General features: G+C 42.3%; 1 protein-coding gene across 3 annotated transcripts in view; it reads left to right on the top strand.

The window, feature by feature from the left end:
* The window catches only part of atrnl1a (attractin-like 1a), a 199,824-nt gene that overhangs the window by 155,344 nt on the left and 21,951 nt on the right, over window positions 1-22,529 (top strand). For 2 of the 3 annotated variants that reach the window (XM_031872756.1, XM_031872738.1), the window contains one exon: window positions 10,095-10,190. In XM_031872756.1, coding sequence (XP_031728616.1) covers window positions 10,095-10,190 — 96 coding nt within the window. The remainder of the gene's footprint in view (window positions 1-10,094; window positions 10,191-22,529) is intronic. The other variant, XM_031872746.1, reaches the window with a different exon arrangement.

Below are 22,529 nucleotides of genomic sequence, written 5' to 3'. Positions count from 1 at the left end.
AGAAGGTAACATAAAGCACACACACACTCGCACGTACACACAACATTTGCCATCTTCATAAACACCAGTGCAGTTACTCACACTTGTGCAATCAGACACACACACACTGGAGCCCCTCTGGGGGCCCGGTAGACAGATGGGAGGTTGGTACTAATGGGACACACGGCTAAATGGACTAAATGGACGGGATAAACAGCGTTCCCAGGGAAACCAAGGGACCGTGTGTGTGTGTGTGTGTGTGTGTGTGTGTGTGTGTGTGTGAGTGTGAGAGAGAGAGAGAGAGAGAGAGAGCAATAAGAGAGAAGCGCAGTGTGTGTTATTGGGGCCTGGCAGTGTTTCAGACCAGTGTGCTCATTGTGGAAGGTGTGTGTGTGTGTGTTTGTGTGAGACTGTGGTCACAAGGATGTACGGTTGTTTAAATCTTGTAAATCAGGCTGTCAAGGCGATAATCAGAACCACCTACAGTTTCCCCCTCTGGCAGACACATTTATAAACACACACACCTACACACATTTTCTGTACAAGAGCCGGATCTCACAAAGAAGTTCACACTTGTATGCAAAAATACATCTTTCTTCACTGCTATATTACATAATTATTGAAAAATTACAAACTTTGTCATATAACCAGGGCAGCCAATTTTATTTATACAACAGCGAATCAAAAATTTGCCTCACAAGGCTTTAACATTTTTTACTTTGACCCCAAAAGTAGAATTTATTTATTTATATATATATATATATATATATATATAATTTACACACACAACGTATTCTGGTGAGGGACATCCATTTCTTTTTTCACTATCAAATAAAAGGCAAACATCTTAAAAACATGTTTTATATAAAAGCACTGTTGTATTCTTCGTGGGAACCAGAAGAATACAATGTGTGGCACACACACACGGACGGTTCTGTTTGCACTTGTGAAACTTGTGAGTGTAACTTGAAAGTTAGATGTGCCAGGGACAGCAGATTAACTCCAGCTGCTGGACTTTTATCAGCCATCTGAAAAAATGGGATGGAGAGATAGATGAGACGAGGATACAAACACACACAGCCTAGTTATCCTCAGCGGTCTTTCCTTTTTGTGTGTGTGTGTCTGTGTGTGTTGGTCTGTGGAGAATGGGAATAGATGATGGCTGTCGGAGCAGGCCAATGATGAGGGCTAATGTGATGGCATATTATGGATGACCCTTGAAAAGGGCCCACTTTTCTCCCCTTCCAGCTTTCTCTCGCTCGCTCGCTCTCTCTCTCTTTATCTGTCTCTCTCTCTTTCTCTTTATGTCTGTCTCCCTCTGTCTGTTAGCGGTGGTGATTTAGTGGACCAGGTCACCACACTGCTTAACACGGCGATCTTTACATAATAGAGGGATGGACGGTGAGAGAAAATGAGTCATTTCAACAGCCTATATTTTCTCGTGGTTTGACACTTCAGTAAAGCCTTTAGACACCTAATCTCTATATCATGAATGTTTAGTCTGGACAATTTAAATCAATTATTCAAATTCAGATAAATTCACCTCCATTTTCACAGTTTTCTTGGGAACATTGTTGTCAAACTTTGCTTTTTATTAGCTGTGAGAAGATATTTTACATTGAAGTCCATCTTAATACTGTGCCGTATGTACATTAGAATAGTTATTGGTCACTTTAGGTATTCCTCCTCTCAACATGTGAGTGTTGTCTTGAGAAACACTTGAAAAATAAACACTAAGGGAAACATTGTTACTCTTCATATCATCATTTAAAGGTACACTGATTAAAGGTGCTACATTTCATAGTCTCAGCAATGGCATAGAACAAACAGCCAGATGTGTGAGAAAAGTGCCATTTGGTCAATGTTTCTAAAATTGCAATTTTATTATAATTCAGTGCTCTGATTCCACTGCAGCAGATACGGCAGAAAACAAACTTTTTTTTTCTGGCAGTGGTGCAAAGAGAGCTGTCTGCCTCAGAAGTTCAGAATCACTTTTGAAAATGTTCAGGCTACCAAACTGTACATGTATTAGCATTTTCTTTCTCTCGCCAGTCGAAGCGCTAGCAGTAATTGCTGTGAATGGGACTTATTGGTCATATCACAAGAGTGTGTCTGCCTTGTTCAGAGTAACAGCTACAAGCCACACAATCTATAAGCCTTTTCTGTCTCGCTTTGTCTCTCTGGCCCTCTCTAATTAGCTCTCCAAATCAAATGGGGATTTATTCTACCACCATGCCAGTGTGTGTCGAAGACGTTCTGCTGCGATCAGGTTGTCCAGTTCACTCGATCTGTAGTCGTAACCTCCTGCCTCCATCTGTTGTAGCTGTTTAAAGGGACGGTTTTAGAGCCAGGTTCCGTATCGGACAAGTTAAAAACACACCCTTGACATTTTGAGTGCCTGTGTGTGTCTTTCTACCGTTACGAATATCTCCCCTCATCGTAACCCTGATAATCCAGCTCTCATAAAGTCCTGCAGCACATAAGCACCTCTACAATCACTGATTGTTTTGCGAAGACCTTGAAGGACCAGTGTTTTTTTTTTTCTTCAAGTTTTAGCCCATTTCCTCTCAATCACATACTTAGCACTTCAACTCAACAGACCATTTTGCAAACCATAAAGATTTTTTTTCCGCCTATTTCAGAAGGGTTGTTGGTGTTCCAATCATTTCCGTTCTCTACAAACTCAAATGATGCAATCCATCACAGTGAACATCGAGTCTTCATTAATTGTTGTTTCCATCGTTGTTTCCATTACCACCTGCACTGAACTGCACTGTCATATAATGTTAATGTGAAACACTTTAATGCAAACTTGATGTACAATGTGATTAAGGGAAATTCAAAAAGTCTGTTAATTGGTTTTCATACTGTACGAAAATAAATGGAAGCCAATGGTTTCCTGGGATGGTCTAAAAACGAATACATACCTCCAAAAAAAGCTTTATTCAGCTTTGATTCACAGCAGTTTCAATGGCTTCCAATAGCATAATCCATTTATTTGCTACCCATTTATATGTGCAGTATGTTCCAAACAAATGTCGCTTTGCGTTTAACTTGTTAATATACTTCTACTGATAAAGCTTTTGGGCTATGAAGAGGTGATAGCAAGAAATAAAAGCTAGTCGCTGAGAAGGAACTATGAGTGTTTGGAACATAAAAATCAACGGTGGAATATGCTGGAGCTGTGGTATCTATAGTCATTTTGATTCCTCTCTTTTGCACATCCTCTTTACGCTCCAAAGCTCCATTGTATTAAGCAATGTATTGGTTGTTTGGAACAAAGTGAACACACTGGAAAGCAGAGAAGTGGATTGTGCTGTAGGAGTAGTTCGCCTATTGAGTCATTCTTCTATTCCAATGATGACCCAGTCCTCGTGTCCATGTTTAGGCACGTTCCTGCTATCTCGGGGCTGTCCCACTGTAGACTCATCAAGTGCTTGATGGCTCTTTCCCAGACATTTTGAGCCCTCCATGATGACTTTGCCTGAGGGAATTACCCACAATTCACAGCGTTGTGAGGTTAAACCAGGGGAAGCCTGGAGGCGTGGCACAAAGGTGTTAAGCCCGTCATTAATAATTTAAGATGGCTCATAAAAAAAACATGAAATCAGAGGTATGCAAGCATAGGCTATATCACACACCTGGTTTACTCATCAAACATGTTTTTTTAACTTTGCTTGTTGAAGCCGTTTTGATAAATAGATTATTTGATAATTGCCTCTTGTCTCGTAAGGCAAGATCCTGGAAAATGTTCAAATCAGGCAGTAAAAAAAACTATAAATAAAGATAAAAACCCACAATTGTACATAACATGTTACAGTGCCAGCAAGGTAACGTGATATGTCGCCGCATTGTGCCATTTGTATTTATACCATTCCAAGCCCTCGCAGCCTTTCCCACTCAAGCATTTACCAGGTGACGTCAGTTAAGGCGCATAGGGTTTAGGGCTTTGGGCCTTAGAGGGGACATTGGCTCTCAACTGAACTTCTCACTAAACATGACTACAGACAGATGTTTGGTGGTACTGGTTTTTGTAGAACCACACTCCAAATGTCTTGCAGCCACCACTGAACAAGAATATCAAGTGCTTTGTCCAACGAACTTGGACGGTGTGTTGGATGCTGGTGTGGTGTGGCAGATCCTATCGGACGAGAATATCTCTGACCTTGTTTACTCTGCTCGGATCCCACTCACCACACTCAGCCAGGAGACAAATGTCGCTGGAAACTTGGCAAACATGCAGGAAATGAGATTTGTTATCGCCTCTCGATTTTGGCCTTGCTCAAATACAATTTCCAGAGGCAGCTACGTTTCTCAGTGTTAGTCAGTCAGTCTGTGCTCACACCTGAATGTCTGCACACATCCAAAAGACACATTTGGCATCTGTTCCCAGTGTTTTTATAATGTAAATCCACCAGAGCACCCATGTGTGTCCTCTGTAAAGCATTGGATCAAACCAGCGGTGTCTCTGCGGATGCTGCGCCTGAATTGATTCATTGTCTCTTCAATACCGTAATATCGTATTTTATGCTGAGAGGCAAATCCTATCTGTCTCCAGTCACAGCACTGAGCTTCAAAAGCCACATAATAAGGGAATAATTGAAAACTTATCTGTATCAATCGGGGTTGTATGAATACGTTTGTGTATGTGTGTCTTGTTTGTGTAGATGCCTCATGGTGTTCCAGTGCTGTGCTCTGAGAGTCAGATAGTGTGGGTATCCCTTTGTATCTTGTCTCTTCATATTGCTTTTTTGAAAGTGTGTGTCTTGGCGTCTTTTGGGTTGGTGGCAAGTTGGTGCCCCAAGTAAAGGACTTCATGTATGTTGAGGTTCGCCTTCTTGACACCAACCATGTGGCCTGAGCATGTCGGCAGCATAATAGCGGCATCTCTCATGGTTTTTATACTGGTTATGTTGAGCTACAGAGACACGAGAGCTATGGTATTTTACTCCTTTAGCCAGGAAACATCTAACTAAGTTTTGTGATTGTAATGTTCCTTCTAAAAATTGAGATCCAAAAAGCTGAGAGGATAATTTGTCTAACAGACGTATAGCCCTGTCCTGCCCTTCTGGCACTAAAAAAGAAGACGGATTTTGTGGAGACACATAATGCTTGACTGACTTTTACATTAGAAGATTTTGCCTTTTCCTGGCGGTGCTGAACCGTAAAAATGTACAGTCACGGTCCACCTTTTCAATTGTTCCTTCTCATATTTGCATTTACTTTTGACTCATTCATTAGATGTCTTTTTTAAGAGGGAACTACATTACAGTCTTCATGGGACACTGATACAGAAATCCAGTAGCCTATAGAGATCCGTTTTCAGTGGCAGCCATTGTAGCAACGTCATGGTGATTATTTAACTTATATTGCTGCTCATCTTAGGACATTGTTGAACACTGACATTAGCTTTAACACATCTTGTGAACCAAACAGTGCAACACGGTGAAGCTCTGACTCTCTGTGGCTTTAGGAACAGTCAGGAAGAGTTATAACCCCTGTCCAGAAATGGTTGTTTCCCTCGTATCTCTGATTAAAACATTAATCAGACCTAAACCTGCAGCCTTCTGTGGCATTGATTAAACCATCTAGTTAGGATACAGATGGACTGGAGGAGCATGGACGCTGATGTTGCATTACATCTACAGGGGAAACAGGGGCAGTAATGTTGGATGAGAAATGTGTTGTTCAGTAGGTTCACATCAGCACATTCTGCTCTGACTCGGGTGTGTTTTCTATCTTTATTTGTTCCCGTTTGTTCGTGTACGACTACCTCATCCTGCTTTTTCTTCTTCTGCTTTATTTTTTATGCTAATATGTGATTGTATGTGGACATGTGTACTCTATATCCACTTGTGATTGCATGTCATCCCCAACCAGGGCATTAATCTGCGGATGTTGCAGCCTCCACACTTTTGGTTTCAGGCATTCCACAACATTTTGGAACCTGGTTTAAGGGATTTGCTCCCATTTGGCCTCAAGAGCATCACCGATTTTGGGAGATAAGGTCTGGTTTTTCAATTAATTTAAAAGGTGTTGGATGGGGTTGAGGTCAGGGCTCTGTCTAGGCCAGTAAATGATCTTCCACACCAAAAAACATTTCTTTATGGACGTGCCTTTCTTCACGGGTCACTGTCATGTTGAAGGAAAAGGTCTTCCCCACGGATTAACCCCAAAATTGGAAGCACACTTTATGTCTAAAATACTGTATCATGTATGTTGTAGCATTAACATTCCTCTGAACTAAGGGTCCCAAAACATAAATTACAGTCCCATACCAAACATACAGAAAGTATATGGCCCAATGTTTCCACATACATTTGGTCATAGAGTCTATGTCACTAACTTGATTATGTGGAAAAAGAAAGCAAACGCTGTTTCAGCATACTGTCCAAAATCTCATGTCCATTCGGAGGGTTTTTGTGCACATATTTACAGAAGTTCCGTGCCACAGAATACGGGATACACCACCACGACCTACCAACACACAAACACAACAAAACACACTGACGTGTGTTCACAGGCTTGCAGATGTGATGATACTATTGTTCTTGCCTTCGCAGAGTTTAATTGCAGCCACGGTAGCAGTCAGCCACTCGTCGTGTTGTGAAACCAGTCATTTGCGCAGGAGTGCATCCAAAATCAGCAAACGGCACATTACGCCGATATTTCCAATTCATCTAACAGGACTGGCAATTTGTGCTCGCAGGTGCTACTTTGGTTTAACCGCATTCTGCGAAGCATAATTCACCATGTGATTGGCTTCATTGTTGCTGCACTCTCATTTTTCTCCTGGCTGTTTATGCGTCTGTCTGTCCAGCTGAGATGGCTGGGCGGATGGATGGATGCAGGAATGGATGTCATGCTCCCCCTCGAGGCTGTAGGTAAACACAGGCACATCCAATATGGACGCGTACTCACAGGAAATGTTAACTTTGTGATTTAGTTTGAATTTCAGACATCCGGCTGAAATCCTTGAAGCTGGAGAGCTAAATATCGTCGCGCTCTCTCTCCCATTGACAAGTAGGCACATATAGCTCTGTCTGAAACTCAACCCTCCTTTTGTCATCCAGTTGGGGGTGTCTAGAGTGGCACGGCTTGTTTACAGCACAGCAGAGTTAATTAGCCATTTTATGGCTGATTTACAGCCCGAAAGGCAGACAGAGAAGATGGCCGCTGCCTTGTCCTTGTTGCCGACTCAAGGACTTATAAAAAGGGGGGCATTAAACACACAACGCATGCACGGGCACGCAGACAACAAGTCTGTTTGAATTGAACATTTTGTATGTATGTACACATGCACGGTGGTGAACCGAAAGAAAAGTACACCCTCACACACACTTGTATATTCAGTAGACTCTAAAACTTAACACAGTGCTGAATATTAGTTCCTCTTTTTATGTCCCAACATAATTCCAATGTCTAGACTGATTTATTAGGCCACAACACTCACACACACACACACACACACACACCCGCACACACACAAATGTAACCCAGCTCACCTTGACCAGTCTAATCTCACTAACAGAGGAGTCGTGGCTTCAGGGGAGAAAGAGCTGGGAGAACACCTCCTATGACGCACACTCTCACATGGATGCACCCAAACAGAACACAGGTTCAGTTATGAATAGGCTACAGCCACATGCTTACAAAAGATATTGTAGTCAACAAATAACCGAAGCCGCTCTGAAAACCTTTCTGAACTCAATTCAAAGTGACGTAGTGCTATAAAAACATGATTTTCATATTGTTTGTTCATTTGCCTTAAATGCTTTTTACTTTACATGTCAAAGCAGTTCGCAATCTAAAGAGTTTAAAAAGAAAAATCGCTTGAGAGTGAAAGTTGTTAAATGTTAAATCATTCTAAAGTTAGATGAAGTTAGCTTCAGCTGAACCCTTTGCACAGAAATGGGACTGTTGATTGTGTTCTCAGGATTTACACTAAAATCAGTTCAGAAATCTATTAGCAGCCATTAAAGACAATAAAGCAAAATGTGCCGCATCTCTTAGGATCTACGGATGTTTAAAGGGGCTACATTATCTCATCTGAAGCTGACAAAGAGTACAGAGATACCCTCGCTCTCTCCCCACACCTTCTCACCTCGGCCCTTTCAAATCTAAGCTGACATCAGCAGGAAGCTAACAGCGACGCTCGCGAGCACACACTGTCATCCGAGCAGCATTAGCATAGCGGTGACAGCTAACAAGAGAAGACATCACCTTAGCCGGCACGGCGGCGTGCTAGCAGAGCAGTTTGCCGCTGCCGGAGCGCCTGACTGCGCTGATGTGGCTACAGGTGTGGTATTCACTCATGCTTAAAGAGGCTGACACTGGCAAGCGAGCAGCCGGCGGAGCACTAGCACAACACCTGACAGCTGGTTAATGTCAATGTGCAGCCTTTTTTTTTTTTATCAGCAACAGGAGAGAGGACACAGAAGTACAGGAGGTGTTTCAGTTTAGGTAGAGGTAACAGAGTGTGGAAGCCATTGACATTTAGGGAGGTTTGCTTCTCTTTCTCTCCTTTCTTATGCAAATGTTTCAGTTTTGCGTCCTTGTTTTTGTTTCTATTGCTGGTGTTGTGGCTCTTCATGCATTTTTCTTTCTTTGTTCCAATTAATTTACATTGGGATTTTCTTAAATCTCTCTCACATCCTTTTTATGCTTCTTTTTCTCTATGTTTTTTTATATTTTAAAGCGTATCCCTATGCCATTGATGCCGTAGTGGGATAATTGATAGCAGAGAGTGAAAAGAAACATATAAAAGTAACACGTGCTACAGTTGCATCCTCGACTTCTTGACGAAGTCTATCGTTTTTTTTTTATTATTATTTCCTTGCTCTTCCTTCCTACGCTTACTTTTGCATTGGCTGGATTTTCCCACGCAGATGCACGAAGGTTCATTTCATGTGTTTCATCTTAGCAGAAAACCCTCTCAGGTTATACACAAACCGAAGTTTTCCTCTCCTGTAAGGGTCACAATCTGCAGCCCAGATTCCTGCACTGCCTTCTCGGCACTGGTTCAACCAATCAGAGGTGTGTGTGTGTGTGTGTGTGTGTGTGTGTGTATGTGTGTTTGGCGGGGGCTGCACCAGGCAGATTCTTTACACAAACAACAAGCAGCATACTGATGATTAGAAGCTTGGCGCGTAATCGGCCAGAAATGAGTTTGTTTTGCGTGAAACAGGTGGCCACCCCCAAGCTAAATGTAGAAACCAAAGCACATTGACATGTCTGTAGTGAAGTGGAAAGAGCCGGGGAACAGGGCTTTTGATGAAGAGGGAAGGGTAGATGAAGGTACAGTGAGCATGCTGTTATCGCTCCTCATAGCAATGTCGGTGTGCCTTTTTGTGTGGGAGTATCATCTAGTATGTATGTTCCCGATATGTTTTTCTGTTGTTTTTTTTATGTACTGTATTCTGTGTTTGTGTTTTCAGTCGGGGTGTTTGGACCTCATGCTGATAAAGGCCTCGCCATCTGCCTTTGTTCATCTGACATTTCCTCATTAATGAAGTTTGCACCGCCCTCCTCCCATCTGACTCCCTCCATCCCCCCCCACTACCTGCCTTTCCCCTACTCCTCTTCACCTTCCCCCTCTTCTATCACCCCTTCTTCTTTGATATATGCCCCACACCCCCCCCCCCCCATCACTCATTCGCCTCATTTCATCCTTTTCTCTTGTCTTTCTCCGCTGTCCTGCTTTCTGTCCCTCTTTTTACTTTGCGCCCACATTTTTTCCCGTTCCTTACAGTCTTCCCCGTCGCTCTTCTATTCTCTTTTCTCCATCCGTCCTTCAAACCTTCCTTTCCTCCTTTATTACATGTAGATATTGGTTAGAAAAGCCGGCATGTACCATTTGGTTGCTGGGCAAAATCTGTCATCCAGATGGGTGCAAGGGATAAATTGAGCAACCCTCTCCCTTTGTTCAGTAACTACCATTTAAGAGGCCGTTTAACCTCCAGTTGGTCGCAGTAGAGCTGACTGTAGGTCACTGTGGTCCAACTGTACTAAATAATAATGTCTTTTTCATTTAAAAACTGTTTACTCTGTCCAATATTTCTCTCAAAGTAACATGTTGAATAAAAAAATCCTTTCTTTTTTGTCTCACTCTATAGCAGCTGATGAGAGAGCGGCAGCAGATGGCCAGTCGTCCCTTTGCTTCGCTAAATGTAGCGCTGGAGGTGGGCGGTGACCAAGAGGAGCTGCTGCAGGTTAGCAAAAAAAGACACAAACACGGGCGCACACTGAGATAAACACACACACACACACTGTGCTCATATACACATCCATGCAATTAAGCAAATGTTGTTTTTGCCCTCTGACCCTCTGCCACGACTGGTGCTGTGAGTGTGTGTGTGTGTGTGTGTGTGTGTGTGTGTGTGTGGGCGTTTTTTGGGTACACAACAGGATTCTGACTCTGTCAAGTCTAGCAAGACTGCTAGTGCAACAAGTTGCTTTGAGAAAAGTTGCATTTATGGCAACTTATCTTAATCCAAATACCCTGCAGAGGTTGATCAAAAAATATGTTTTACAAAACAAATGTGTTGAACAACCTGTGTGGGCGGACCATGGATGTGAATTGGTCTATTTTTGCTTTCCCTTGAAAAGAAAATGACTCTGAAAACCACTGAGAGAAGTCTGTTGTGATTCATCAAAATGGCAGAGGTTCATAAATTCAGTTCGACATAATTTGGTTTGCTTGGGAGGCCCAGAGCCATCCCACAATGCAGTGCACAGCCAAGTCAACATGGACTCTTGTCGATTCAGAAAGAATAGCAGCAGCTATACCATTGTTTCCTGATTAGTCGCCAACAAACACAGGGGGCTGCAGTGGTTACAGACCAGACACTACAGCCGAGTGTTTTGGAATCAAATCGTGTTCAACCACATGCACAGACAAACACAGAATCCTCAGGCTGATCTGAGAGTACTGAATCACCGGTGTCACTGACCAAATCATGTTTTGCAGTGGAGCTCCTCTGGTGAATGGAATGAGCCAGAAACAATCAACATGCAGTTACTCTGTTGTAGATAGGTGGTTTGTAGCCTGATAAACAGCTCTTATATAGGCAAAGGTTCCTACTAAACTCAAGGAAACCGTTTGAACCATCAACAGAATGAACAGCGACGCAGTCGCTTACTGGTGTGTGTACTGATTTGTTTTTTCACAGAGATGCGGCTGTTAAACTGTTTAGAGATGTAATGTGCAGCCCACGGTATCTGTAAATTGATTGAAGGCATGTGGGTCACAGTCAACAAGTGTCTTTTTGGGTTGTTGGCGGCATCCTCAGGCGGGGAGGTCTGCAAGAAAACAATTTTTGTTTAATAAATTTAACGTCAATGAGGAGCTTTGCAGGTGCAGACAAACAGCGCTCGTCTCAGCGACGTCCATATTACGAAGGAGAAGTTCTGACGTCAACAAAGGTGGAAGGCCGAGGGGAGACAGTGCAGCTGGTTTCAACAGCCAACTTTTCACTTAGCTGTCCTGTGTGAGAACAGAGGTGCTCTCTTGGATTCTCCAACATGCGGGCACCTCACCCGCCAGCCATGAAGGGCCCTCGGGAGGCAGTGTGGGTCCTAAGAGAGGCAGCTGCCCCCCCCAGAGCACATGCTGCGACATGACAGTGGTACTTTGGGCTGCATGCTTGTATGAAAGGTGCAGTAAATATAAAGAGTTTACCAGACTATTCCCATACCAGCCATCTTAAGAGTATTGTGTTGAAGTTGTGTCCACTCGAGGATTTGCTCACTATTTATTAGGTTGTGAGTGTGATTGCCGTACGCAGAGCAGTTGTCATTTGGTTGAAAAGGCTCATCCTGATTGGCTAATGTATCGTTAGCTAGTTTGCATGAATATGCAGGCAACATGTTGCTACACTATGACTGATCACACTTTTCCATTACGGCCTAGGAAACTACCAATGTGTCATATTTCAGGGGTTTTTCCACAGGAAAGAAGTGTTGCTCGTTTAGTTGATTTACTGTAACATTGTACAGTTAGAAGTTGTTTAGTGATAGATGATAGTAATCTCATTACACAAGGTCCATGAAACAGCTAAATGGAACACACTCCATTTGTCTGACCTTGCCTTGATGTAACTCATTTCAACGTATTAATAATCCTGATGGAAGCAATGCATCATGGGAAGTGAACTATTACCTCCCTGAAGCCACAGTGGAGCTGAGTGACAGATGTTGCAGAAGATTGGCAACCGGTCAGAATGAAAGGCGACAGAACAATCACCCTCATTAATCAAACTACATACAAACAAGTGTGCATGGGTCGCTTTGTTAGAGGAAACAAAGACCTCCAGTCCATATTCAACATTTGAGTTCATCCAGAGGCACACAGACTTGAATATTTCCAAATTTTGTTTTTCCGAATTTTACAATATTTAGCATTTTCACCAGTGTGATTTTCAAAGAACTTTAAAAAAAATATAGAATTACATCTCTTTGTAAATCAAGCCGGATCATATATCATTTTTAATTTGGATGGTATGAGAACAGATTTTTTGGGGCATCTCAATAATAATAATAATGTGATGCATTTAAAATGATGATGCACCTTCATAGTTCAAGAAGCAAACAACACATATACTTTTTTAATTATTGTGTTCAAATAACAAGTTAATGTTTCTCTTTCAGTATATATGTTTTTATATTCTGCTAAACATAATATGATTTTTTTAATCCTCCCTACCCTCTTACCTGGTAACACAAAGTCCACCTCCATCTAGTGGTCCTCCCTGTTTGAGGTTCCATCTCATCACACAGTCTGTGCTGAAGGTTGCAGAGACAATGGTATGGAAGGCTATCTGCACACGATGCTTAATTAGTTTTAGCTCTGTTTTTGACCAGGTTGAACTCGGCTCGGTTCAGTTCGGTTTACGTGCCCGCCGAAAACCTCAGGAGTACCTTTCCTTATCTCTGCCTCAGCCTGGTTTCCCTTTCATGCTTGAAGGTGAGAGACAATAGGGAACGCCATCTTCACACTGAGGTTAATTACACAACATCTGGTTCATAGTCGAGCATGCAGCTTAGCATAATTGTGTAATGAATGAGGGAAAGGGAACATTTCCATGCTGCCCTGCTATGTTATGTTGTCCCGCTTACGCAGAGCTACAGAGTATGTTTAAACAAATAGAGCCATCATCACCCTATTTCATGGCACGTTTAGACCGCGAAGCAAGGAACACAACACCTGTTGTTTCTACACACACACACACACTGTGATTTGGTCTGCATGAAGATATAATTGCATGGAAAGCAGTGTGGTGTGTTTAATGCATGTGGAATGTGTTATTTATTTATAAATAATGCATATATTCTGTCTTCCATTGCTTATCTCCTTTCAACAAATAAAAAGCAAAAGTGAGGAGCCTTTTCTGCAACTTCCCTCCTTTCCGTCCCTAACACATAACAATTCAATACAAAGTAGTGCAAACTATTTGCATATTAACATCTAAAGAAACAACGTACAGAGACAATGAAAGAAAGAAAGATGTATATAAATTAAATGATATATTCAATCATTGTTATTTGGGCTATTTGAACACTAGGTGAAGCTTGTCAGTTTTCTGTCAGTCCAAATGCATACGTCTGTCTTTAGTGTCAAAGTCCTGCGTTGTGTTTGCCCGACATACGGCTCGACCACCTCGACCACCTAAAATATGCTTCCTTCACACGAAAAACATCTGTTAACATAATCTAGGCACCAACTACATTTCCCACTAGAACGTAATTGGGAGAACAAATTATTGTTATACAAGCATCATTTGTAAAGAGAGGGTTGACATGTAAGCATGTATGTTTATAGACGCTCACATATGCTGTACTGCGGTGCCCACCCACTATCCGAGTCATGATTCATGTCCTCTCTCACCACATTGCGTTGCCATATGGGTAAATACTGTATCTTCTTGCAGAGTAGAGGAAGACGCCATCCTCTGAGCTTCCCTCTTGAGTTTCCTTTCAGAAGCTGCAGTTCGCCGCGTCTGTGTTCACACCACAAAGACTTTTACTCTGTGGGAACAGACACTTTCAGGATCCATCACAGCACTATAAATTCATGTGGACGCGTGGCATGCTCAGAGTCCCAAGGATACATAAAAGATGCTCTCCAGATGGTTTCTGTCGTCTGAAGACTTGCAATTATAGGTACTTTTGAAATGAGGTTCTTCTATCATCTCTATTTGAAGAAAACTCTCCTGTGGCGAGCTTTCAGGGCGCGGTTAATCTTTTATAATGATACTGACTGTCTGTCACAGCTGGAAAGATGTTTTTTTTTTTGTACTTCTAAAGACTTACCATCACATTCTTCAAATAAAAGGCAAAAAAACCAAACGTGACAATCTTTTGTAACTGGAGAAAGTTTTAACATGGCGAGGTGTCTGGGATGGCTCCATTTACACAAACTGCATGTGTCACAGCTGGAAGTAAATGTGTTGGCCTTCACTGACGACTCAAACGCTGAACTCACGGCAAGTTTTTTTTACGGTTTCTAAATTCAAGGAACTTGTTCTCTTTTTTTTTGTTGCGATAGTTGCTCGCTGTTATGCTGGTTTCATACTACTTAAAAAAGCCGGTTTAGCCAAATATATATAAGAAAAGATTTGTAGTAGTGTTGGTATCATATTGGCCATCTATTGTTTGATTTTGTTTCATAATGTAATTATATATTCACCTGAATTGTATTTGATTAGAGGCAGAAATTAAGTGTGTGTGTGTGGGGATGATTTAATCTATTTATAATTTACAAGCCATTCTCAGTGTATTCTTTTAGGATACACCTTTATTCATAGGTTCATTTCAGAATAGTTTCCTAATACTTTTCATGGCGTTTCCTGGGAAATTATAACTTTCTTCTTTGTTTATGTTGAATTGTTTGCTTGCCTGTCGACACATTTCGTATTTTTGAGATTTCAGTTGACCTGCTGTGCATCGACTGAAAGACTTCCCAGGTAACCTCGCAGTGAATTTATTTGAAATGTGCCAAACAAAAAGCACCTTTTACCCCAAGAATTCATTCCTAATGGCGTTACTCTGTTTTCATCAAACCAATGCTTCACCTCGACTGACGGTCTTCTCCACTGAGTCATCACTTCTTTGGGTCAAAATTAAAGATGGAGCACACGTGAAGTATAAAGATCCACGTGTTTGTGATGTGTTTAGTAACATGCTTATGATACCGCCTCCTGCTTCTTGTTAACTACAACCCTCCATATGTTAAATAGCAGTAAAAGCCACTTCATCACAAAGTACATGGGCCCCTTTTTCTGCAGCTAAGGGCCACGTCTTCCATTCCCCAACGTGATGGGAACTTTACAGTGCGCCATGGCTGCATTACAGAACAGAGGCATAGTCATCAGCATAAATCGATGTTTCCACTGCCTCCTTAAAGTACCGCCGTTACGTCGTAAAGCTGATGAGCCCGCAGCAACTAGCATCTGCACGCCTCCGCCCAGCGGAGAAGCAGTTCCCACCTTACCGCTGATTAACGGCGGTCTCCTGTTTTCATAATGCTATTTAAAGCAAAGAATGAATCAGTTTAATATCTTGTGTTTTAATGTGGCGTGTTTATTCTTCAATTGGAGGGATTTAATATGACTCAGAAAAGAGGGTTGGTGGGGGGGGGGGGAAGGATGGATGGACGGAGGGAAGCGGAATGAAGGGGAAAGAAGCAGATAAAGGATATTTATGATACCTGGGCGTAATGTATGTGAAGTAGAAAAATACACAACTAAATACTGATTTACCCACAGTTCATACACACACACCACTGCAGGGCTTATCAGATAACACACAAGCTTTCATGAGGCTGAGAAAAAGTGAGATAAGGTAGAATCACACACAGGCACACACTCATTTGCATTCATCATGGACAATTGCACGTACACTCCTTAGGTTGACTTTGGCTTTGTTCACCTGTGGCTCTTGCTGTGCGTCTCACAACGGACCGCCGACTCGCGCACACACAAACGCATGTTATTAACTCAATAACTCACACCCCTGTCGAGGCTAACAAGGCTAAAACAAACCCATTCCTCTTCATGTTCTGTTTGCGCTATAACAAAAAGGATTTGTTTTTTTCATCATCGGGGAGATTAGAGAATAATGTCCAGACCACACGTTGTTTCAGTGACTGGAGGAGAAGCAGCTGCAGCAGCAGCTTCAGCTGAGCAAACGCACTGATGGTCTTCAAGCATCTCCTTCACTGTGACTCGTTGTCCCTTTGTTTATTTGTTATCCACCTGCCTCTGCGACCTCTCCGTCGCTCTGAGCTATAGCTTTTTTTTTTTCTGAGAAAGAAGTACGAGTGCAGGAACTGAAAATCATACTCCAGACATACGATACAAAAGATCTGAAGCAAGTCAGTTTTATAATTTATAACACATGCATTTATATGACATGCATACCAGCTAAACATAGTTCAAATAGAACTTCAGTTCAAGTGGAGACTTTCTAACATCAAATAAAGTATCCGTATAAAAAGCTCAGAGCAATTTTGATGTTGCAGCGTTATGATCTGAGAGAGATCTTTGTCAGGTGTTATCAGAAAGAAGAAGAAGTAGATAAACACATTCATCACTCAGGTGATTGTGATCTGCATGATTGAGAGTCAATATACTCTCAAGTTGGCCCAATCAGAGCAGAGCTGCCTGATACTCCCACATGGGGTTACAAAAAGAACTAGAAATGTCAAGATCAGTATTAAACAAGCATATATTAAGAAAAGCAAATAAATATAATAAATCACAATAACCATCTGAGGAAAGAAACTACTATATAGAGTAAATACATAGAAAATGTAATAACATAGAATATAGGAATACATTTTTGGGCCAATACAAATATTTACATATATTTTTTTTTAGGAATGCAGGTAAGTTCAGTTAAGTAATTGGGCAAAAGTGTTGTCTTAAATACAACACGTAAGAAGTCAATATTACATCATAAACCACCAAAATCTTCAAAATTATCATAAAATGTACTATTAAGAAAGAAATAGCAAAAACAAAAAGTAGAACAATGTAAAAAAAACAAGTAATATATTATTCGCCCAAATAATTAATTACTATAGCACTCTTTCTAAATCAATGTGTCAGTCTGAATTTTGGAGAAATATGTATAAAAGAATGCACAAGACATCTGGATGTTTTCCTTTTTATGGAATAGAGCCAGATGTAAAAGGATTCAAGGCTTTCGAACAAGCTGAACTTTTATTTCCCTCTCCTTCCTCACCTACCGGGGAGACCGGGAGGCGACAGACAGGTAACATTTTACAGCGGGGTGTCAGTCTTGAGGCTTTACATTTACAACCCTACACACAGGATGTTACGTCTCCTCCCTCTCTATGCCGGACTGCTTTTCACCCAACCTTCAAAAGCGGCCATTCTGAGAACAAAACACTTATAATTGAAATAATGAAATAGATCACATATACATCTAAATACTTGTCTTATGAACTAGTTATTTTCGAGCATGTAATGTTATAATAGTAACTCCACGCTGTCCGTTTATCTTTATCTGAACATCGCTTCATTTGGTGTGTGTGGTCCATCCAGCTTTATACATCTCACCTCTTTCTCATTTCTCTCACCTTATCTCCCTTCTTTCCTCTCCCTTATTAGTCCACCCATCCCTCTGTCTTCCTCTCTCCTCTCTCTCTCTCACTCTGTCCAACATAGTTTAGTGCCAGTTTCAGGTTCAGCTGACCAAGCAGGCGCGCCCATTAAGTCCTGAACACTCAGTGAATGCAGTGTGTGTGTGTGTGTGTGTGCGTGTGTGTGTGTGTGTGTGTGTGCGCGTGCGTGCGTGCGTGCGTGTGTGCGTTTGTTCGTGTGTTCATATACCTTCTCTGGTAGACGTATATGCATCACTGCCGGTAATAGGTGAAGATGTGTGACTTAACAGACCTTAAGCTGTCTGTGCAGGCAACTAGCAATGTGTTACATACACTCACTAGCATAGAGGTGAAGTACAGTTCATCTTGTGTTTGAATTAGGAAAATGGACGAGTCTAAATGTAGGAATCGGTTCAGGAGTGTGGAACAATGCAATAGTGTGGTACCTGGCAACCATATTCGTTGTTATTTAAGCCATTTCCTCGGTGTACAGCCTTTTCTCCTCTGCCCTCTTAATGATGAGTGTGTTTCTCTGTTCTCCTCTTTTGTCCTTGATCGATACCTCCACTCCTCCTCCTCTGCAAGCCGTCAATACTGAAAGTGGAGGAAAAATGTAGTTTTGCTTCCGGAATGATGATGATGGCCTTTGGAGCATTGTTATGTGGGTTCATGTGCACAAGTGTGTAGACGTGTAGTGTGTATACCTTTTATACTGTACAAGAATGTGCAGTTAGGTATATATCTGTGTGTGTGTGTGTGTGTGTATCCTCCCCTGTGGAAGCAACTATACATCCTTGGCAGCCAGAAAACACATTCATCTTTCCAACACTAATGGTGAAAGGAGAAGTGGAGAGGACAGAAAACAGTGTGTGTCTTTGTGGGTGTGTGCGTCTGCAGGAGGAGGAGGAGGAGGAAGAGGCGGAGGAGAAGGAGGCGGAGGAGAAGGAGGATAAAATATATACTCCACCTCCCAAATTAAGAAGAGGCAAAAAAAAAAAAGTCTGGCTTTCATGAGGCATTAGAGAGATGATTAATTTGTCGTCTCAGAGAGAGAGGGATGGAGGGAGAACGGGGGAGAGACAGAGAGAGGTTGTGAAGTGGCCCTTCTGTCCTCCCTTGCGGTAATAGGATTGTTCGCTCACCGACTCGCTGATTAAAATGGAAATTCAACGCAACTGCCGGCTCGCACAAACTCACCTCTCTCTCTTTCTACTCAGACACAAACACGCACATTCATGCAATGTGCTTAATATGCAGGTGTGTGGAGACAAGGATGTGACCCGGTGTCCCACGCTGAGGACTGGAGGAGAAAGGAGAAGAGGGAAAGACAGAGACGGGAAATAAACAAGTGGAGGGACGTGATGAAGGAGAGAGAGACATAAAAGACGAAAAGAGGATGAAACAGAGGGTGAAAACAGGATAGGGTAGAAATGAATAAATAATGAAGTGGGAAGAGTTATTTCAGTCCCATTCATTGTCTGCGTGGACATTGTTAAATGTGTTTTCTTGAACTACATGTTTGTGTGTGATTGACGGATATTTCTCATACTCTGAGATCTGAGATGTCTGTGAATATTTTTTAAGCATTTAAAAGGTCTGAAAGACCTTCAGTTTGACCCGCCCGCCTGCTTTGGGTTTTTTGTAGTGTTCATACTTCTTGGTTCATGTTTATGTGGATTACATATGAATTAATATTGAGGGTTATCTACGAAATTAATTCATTCATTCTGATTAGTTTACATACGCATAGCTCATACACTGTATGAGCACAGCCTGGATGTTTGCCTTCTCATGCGACAAGTGTATGCAGTATAGGAAGCAAGGTCAGTTATCAAACAACAACAACGACAGCACAAGTTTTGAAGAGAAACCAATTCACGATGATGATGCTTCCTCTTTGTGTTCCGCGATGTGTGTGTTTGAATACATTGGTTTATTGTCCAGCTCTCGGAAACAATATTTTGTAACCGATGAGTCCTCCTACTTTGTATGACAAAAAGTACAAAGGCAGAAAAACAATAAAGGCAAGAAATACAGACGGACTGCGGAGAAAAACAACGTACAGAAGTAATGAGAAGAAGAGAGGTGTAAAAGAGATGAAGAGCAGCAGTTAGAGGATGGCAGGAAGGCAGGCGATGTGTGTGTGCGTGAGAAAATGTGTGAGGCAGCAGAATCTATAGACAGATTAACACTCCGATAGATGGAAATTGTAAATAATTTGCTGTAATGGTGCATCCCGGCTCCGGGAGCAAAAGGCTGATTCAACATGACACTGGATCTGGATCCCACTCTGGGAGCCTTCAAACACCGCTAAGCGATCCGCTTGACGAGCAGCCGACTCCGTTCCCACTGACAGAGAGTGCAACTCTGAGCCACCGACTCCCAGTGGTGCAGCTTAAAGCCAGAGAGTGTGTGCGTGTGTGTGTGTGTGTGTGTGTGTGTGTGTGTTTAAAATAATATCATTCCTCATGTCTTCTCTTCATTTCAGCCCTGACATCTTCTCTCTCCCTCGCCATCTCTCCTTCTCCTGTCCACCCCCGTAAACTCCTGTTTTGTTCTCCCCTCCCTCTGTTCTCCTCCTCTCATCTCTGCAGCTACACATTTTTCATTTTTTCTTCCCTTTCGACTGTGTTCTCCTGCCCGCCTGTCTTCTCTTCTTCCAAGGTTGTCAAATGCTGATGCTATGTCACGCCCCTTTGAGTGTGATACCGACGCACGAGGAACCCTTTAGCCTCTGTCTGCGACGCACCCAGCATTATGTAAACCCACCCGCGTCATTATTAGACGCTCAGAGAAAATGCTCCGGGACTGTGATAACGTGGTATAAAGTAAAGAAAAGCCACACAAGGCGAGGGGAGTGGAGGTGAATGGGTCAAACAAACACAGGACTTTCAACCAGGAGACCGGTGTTCATGTCTAAGTTACATTGGTGATGTTTGTGACAGGTTTTCCGTACTCTTGCTACATGGTTTACTTAGTTTATGTAGTTATTTTAAGTCCAACCATGACAAAGTGTTACTTGACTAATGTTAACCACCTGTTAACTGCAACCGTGCGCTGGGCTGCCAAGTGTGTTGGACAGCATCAGAATGTCACTTGTTGGAATGAGAAGGTGTCGTTCATTTCCTTGTCTCCTCCCCTAATCACATTTTCTTGTCTAATCTCTTCCTGTGTTTTGGCCTCCTATCTCACCTCATCTCCTCTCCTTTAGTCTCCTAATTTTCCTCCTCCTTACCTCTCTTCTCCTCCCCTAGTTTTCTCTCCTCCTTGGGATCTATTGTGATCTGCTTGTTCATCTTAGCTAATTTCCTTACTTCTCCTTTCATGTCCTAATTTTGTCTCCTTTTTTTCCTCTCACTTTGTTTCACCTCCTTGTTTCCTCTCCTTCCCCCTGACCATTTCCTCTTCTCCGTTCATGTCCTCTTTTCTCCTCTCTGTGTTGCCTGTTCTCTATGCTCCTCTCCTCTCCTGTTTCCCATTTACATCCTCTTTTTTCCTCTCCTCTCATCACTCGTCTTCTTTTCCCGTTTCCTCTCCCCTCGTCTCTTTTCTTTATCTAAACCACTCTGTGTGTCGCCGTGTTCATACATTATAAAATGTGAAAGTGTGGAGTTGTCGGGATAATGCTGGAGGACAGCCTGCAGGAGGCTGTCACGGAGACAACAGAACGTCCGCTGTGCAGGGCCTTTTTGTTTACTTCTTTACCAGCTGTAGGTGACAACACACTGTTATGAGACGTGAAGCACGGCTTTTATGCGGAGCGGAGAAGAAATTGGAGGGAAGAGAAGGGACAAGGCACACCATATCTCCTGCTGGATCTCTCTGATTATCAGGATAAAGATACCACTTTGTGCCGGAAAATCTCCTCTCACTCTCAAAGCTGGAAGGGATTTTCTTTTTTCTTAGAAATAACGCAAACATGTCAGCCCGCTCCCTCTGCCTCTCTCTCCTCGGGCTGTGAGCTGAATCCAGATATAAATGGCAAACTGCACTTTTTCCCTTTCGATTCATTACAAGAATACAGCTTCCTCTTAAATGCCACAAGGGAGGAAGAGCGCCGCTGCACATGCCCACTCTGTAGCTCTAAAGGTCAGAGGTCAGGAGGGGTATGCAGTGTTTCTCAATCGGTGGGTTGACAGATTTGTAGCTTTACATAGAAGTTGTCAATCTTTATACTACTATATGAATTGATTGCGTTGGTTATATGTGAACGGTGTAACAGTGAGAACAGCCGGAACTGGACTACCTTGAGTAGTACTAGTTCTACCAACCGGCATTGAGACCTCTTCATTTCATAAATAAGTGTGTACCATTTTCCCCCTCAGTTTATCCACAGCACAGATGAACACTCTGGCATAGCGCTTGTGAGCTGTGCTCTTTGCATCCACTGTGCCTTGAACCTAGCAGCAAAACAAAATAAGACTGCTTGTGTAAGCAGACTAATTGCTTCTTCTGAGTTGCCATTTTGCAACATTAATCCACCTTTCAGGACCACCAAAAGAAGCCAGAAAACAAAAGATGCTGCAAAAACATTTCCAAATTGAAATAGATATATCAAATAAATTCTGTTATGGATTTATGTGTAGACGGATGCTTACATTGAGAGAAACACTAGCAAAGAATCCTTTAATTAAAAGGAACAGTGTTGCTAAAACATGTCCTCACCTAAAGTGGAAGATCAGATGGAAAAGCACCAAAAATGCACTCCACACACACACAGACACACACTCTCTGTCTCGCTCCCTGATAAGCAACATTTCCTCTCAATCCAGCAGACTCCCTGGGGACAGATACACACAGACAGACAGAAAAAAAGGGGTTTTGGATGCGGAGAGGATTGGACGTGACAATTTTCTGGGTGGACATGCATGGTTGGTCTAATCCGCTAAGGAGGGCACGACAGGGGGGCACTCTCCACACCTCA

This window comes from Anarrhichthys ocellatus, unplaced genomic scaffold (genome assembly GCF_004355925.1).
Source record: "Anarrhichthys ocellatus isolate YVR2014 unplaced genomic scaffold, GSC_Weel_1.0 scaffold3, whole genome shotgun sequence".
NCBI classification, from domain to species: domain Eukaryota; kingdom Metazoa; phylum Chordata; class Actinopteri; order Perciformes; family Anarhichadidae; genus Anarrhichthys; species Anarrhichthys ocellatus.
Note: the sequence above shows the minus strand (reverse complement) of the source record. Positions and strands in the feature narration are given on the sequence as shown.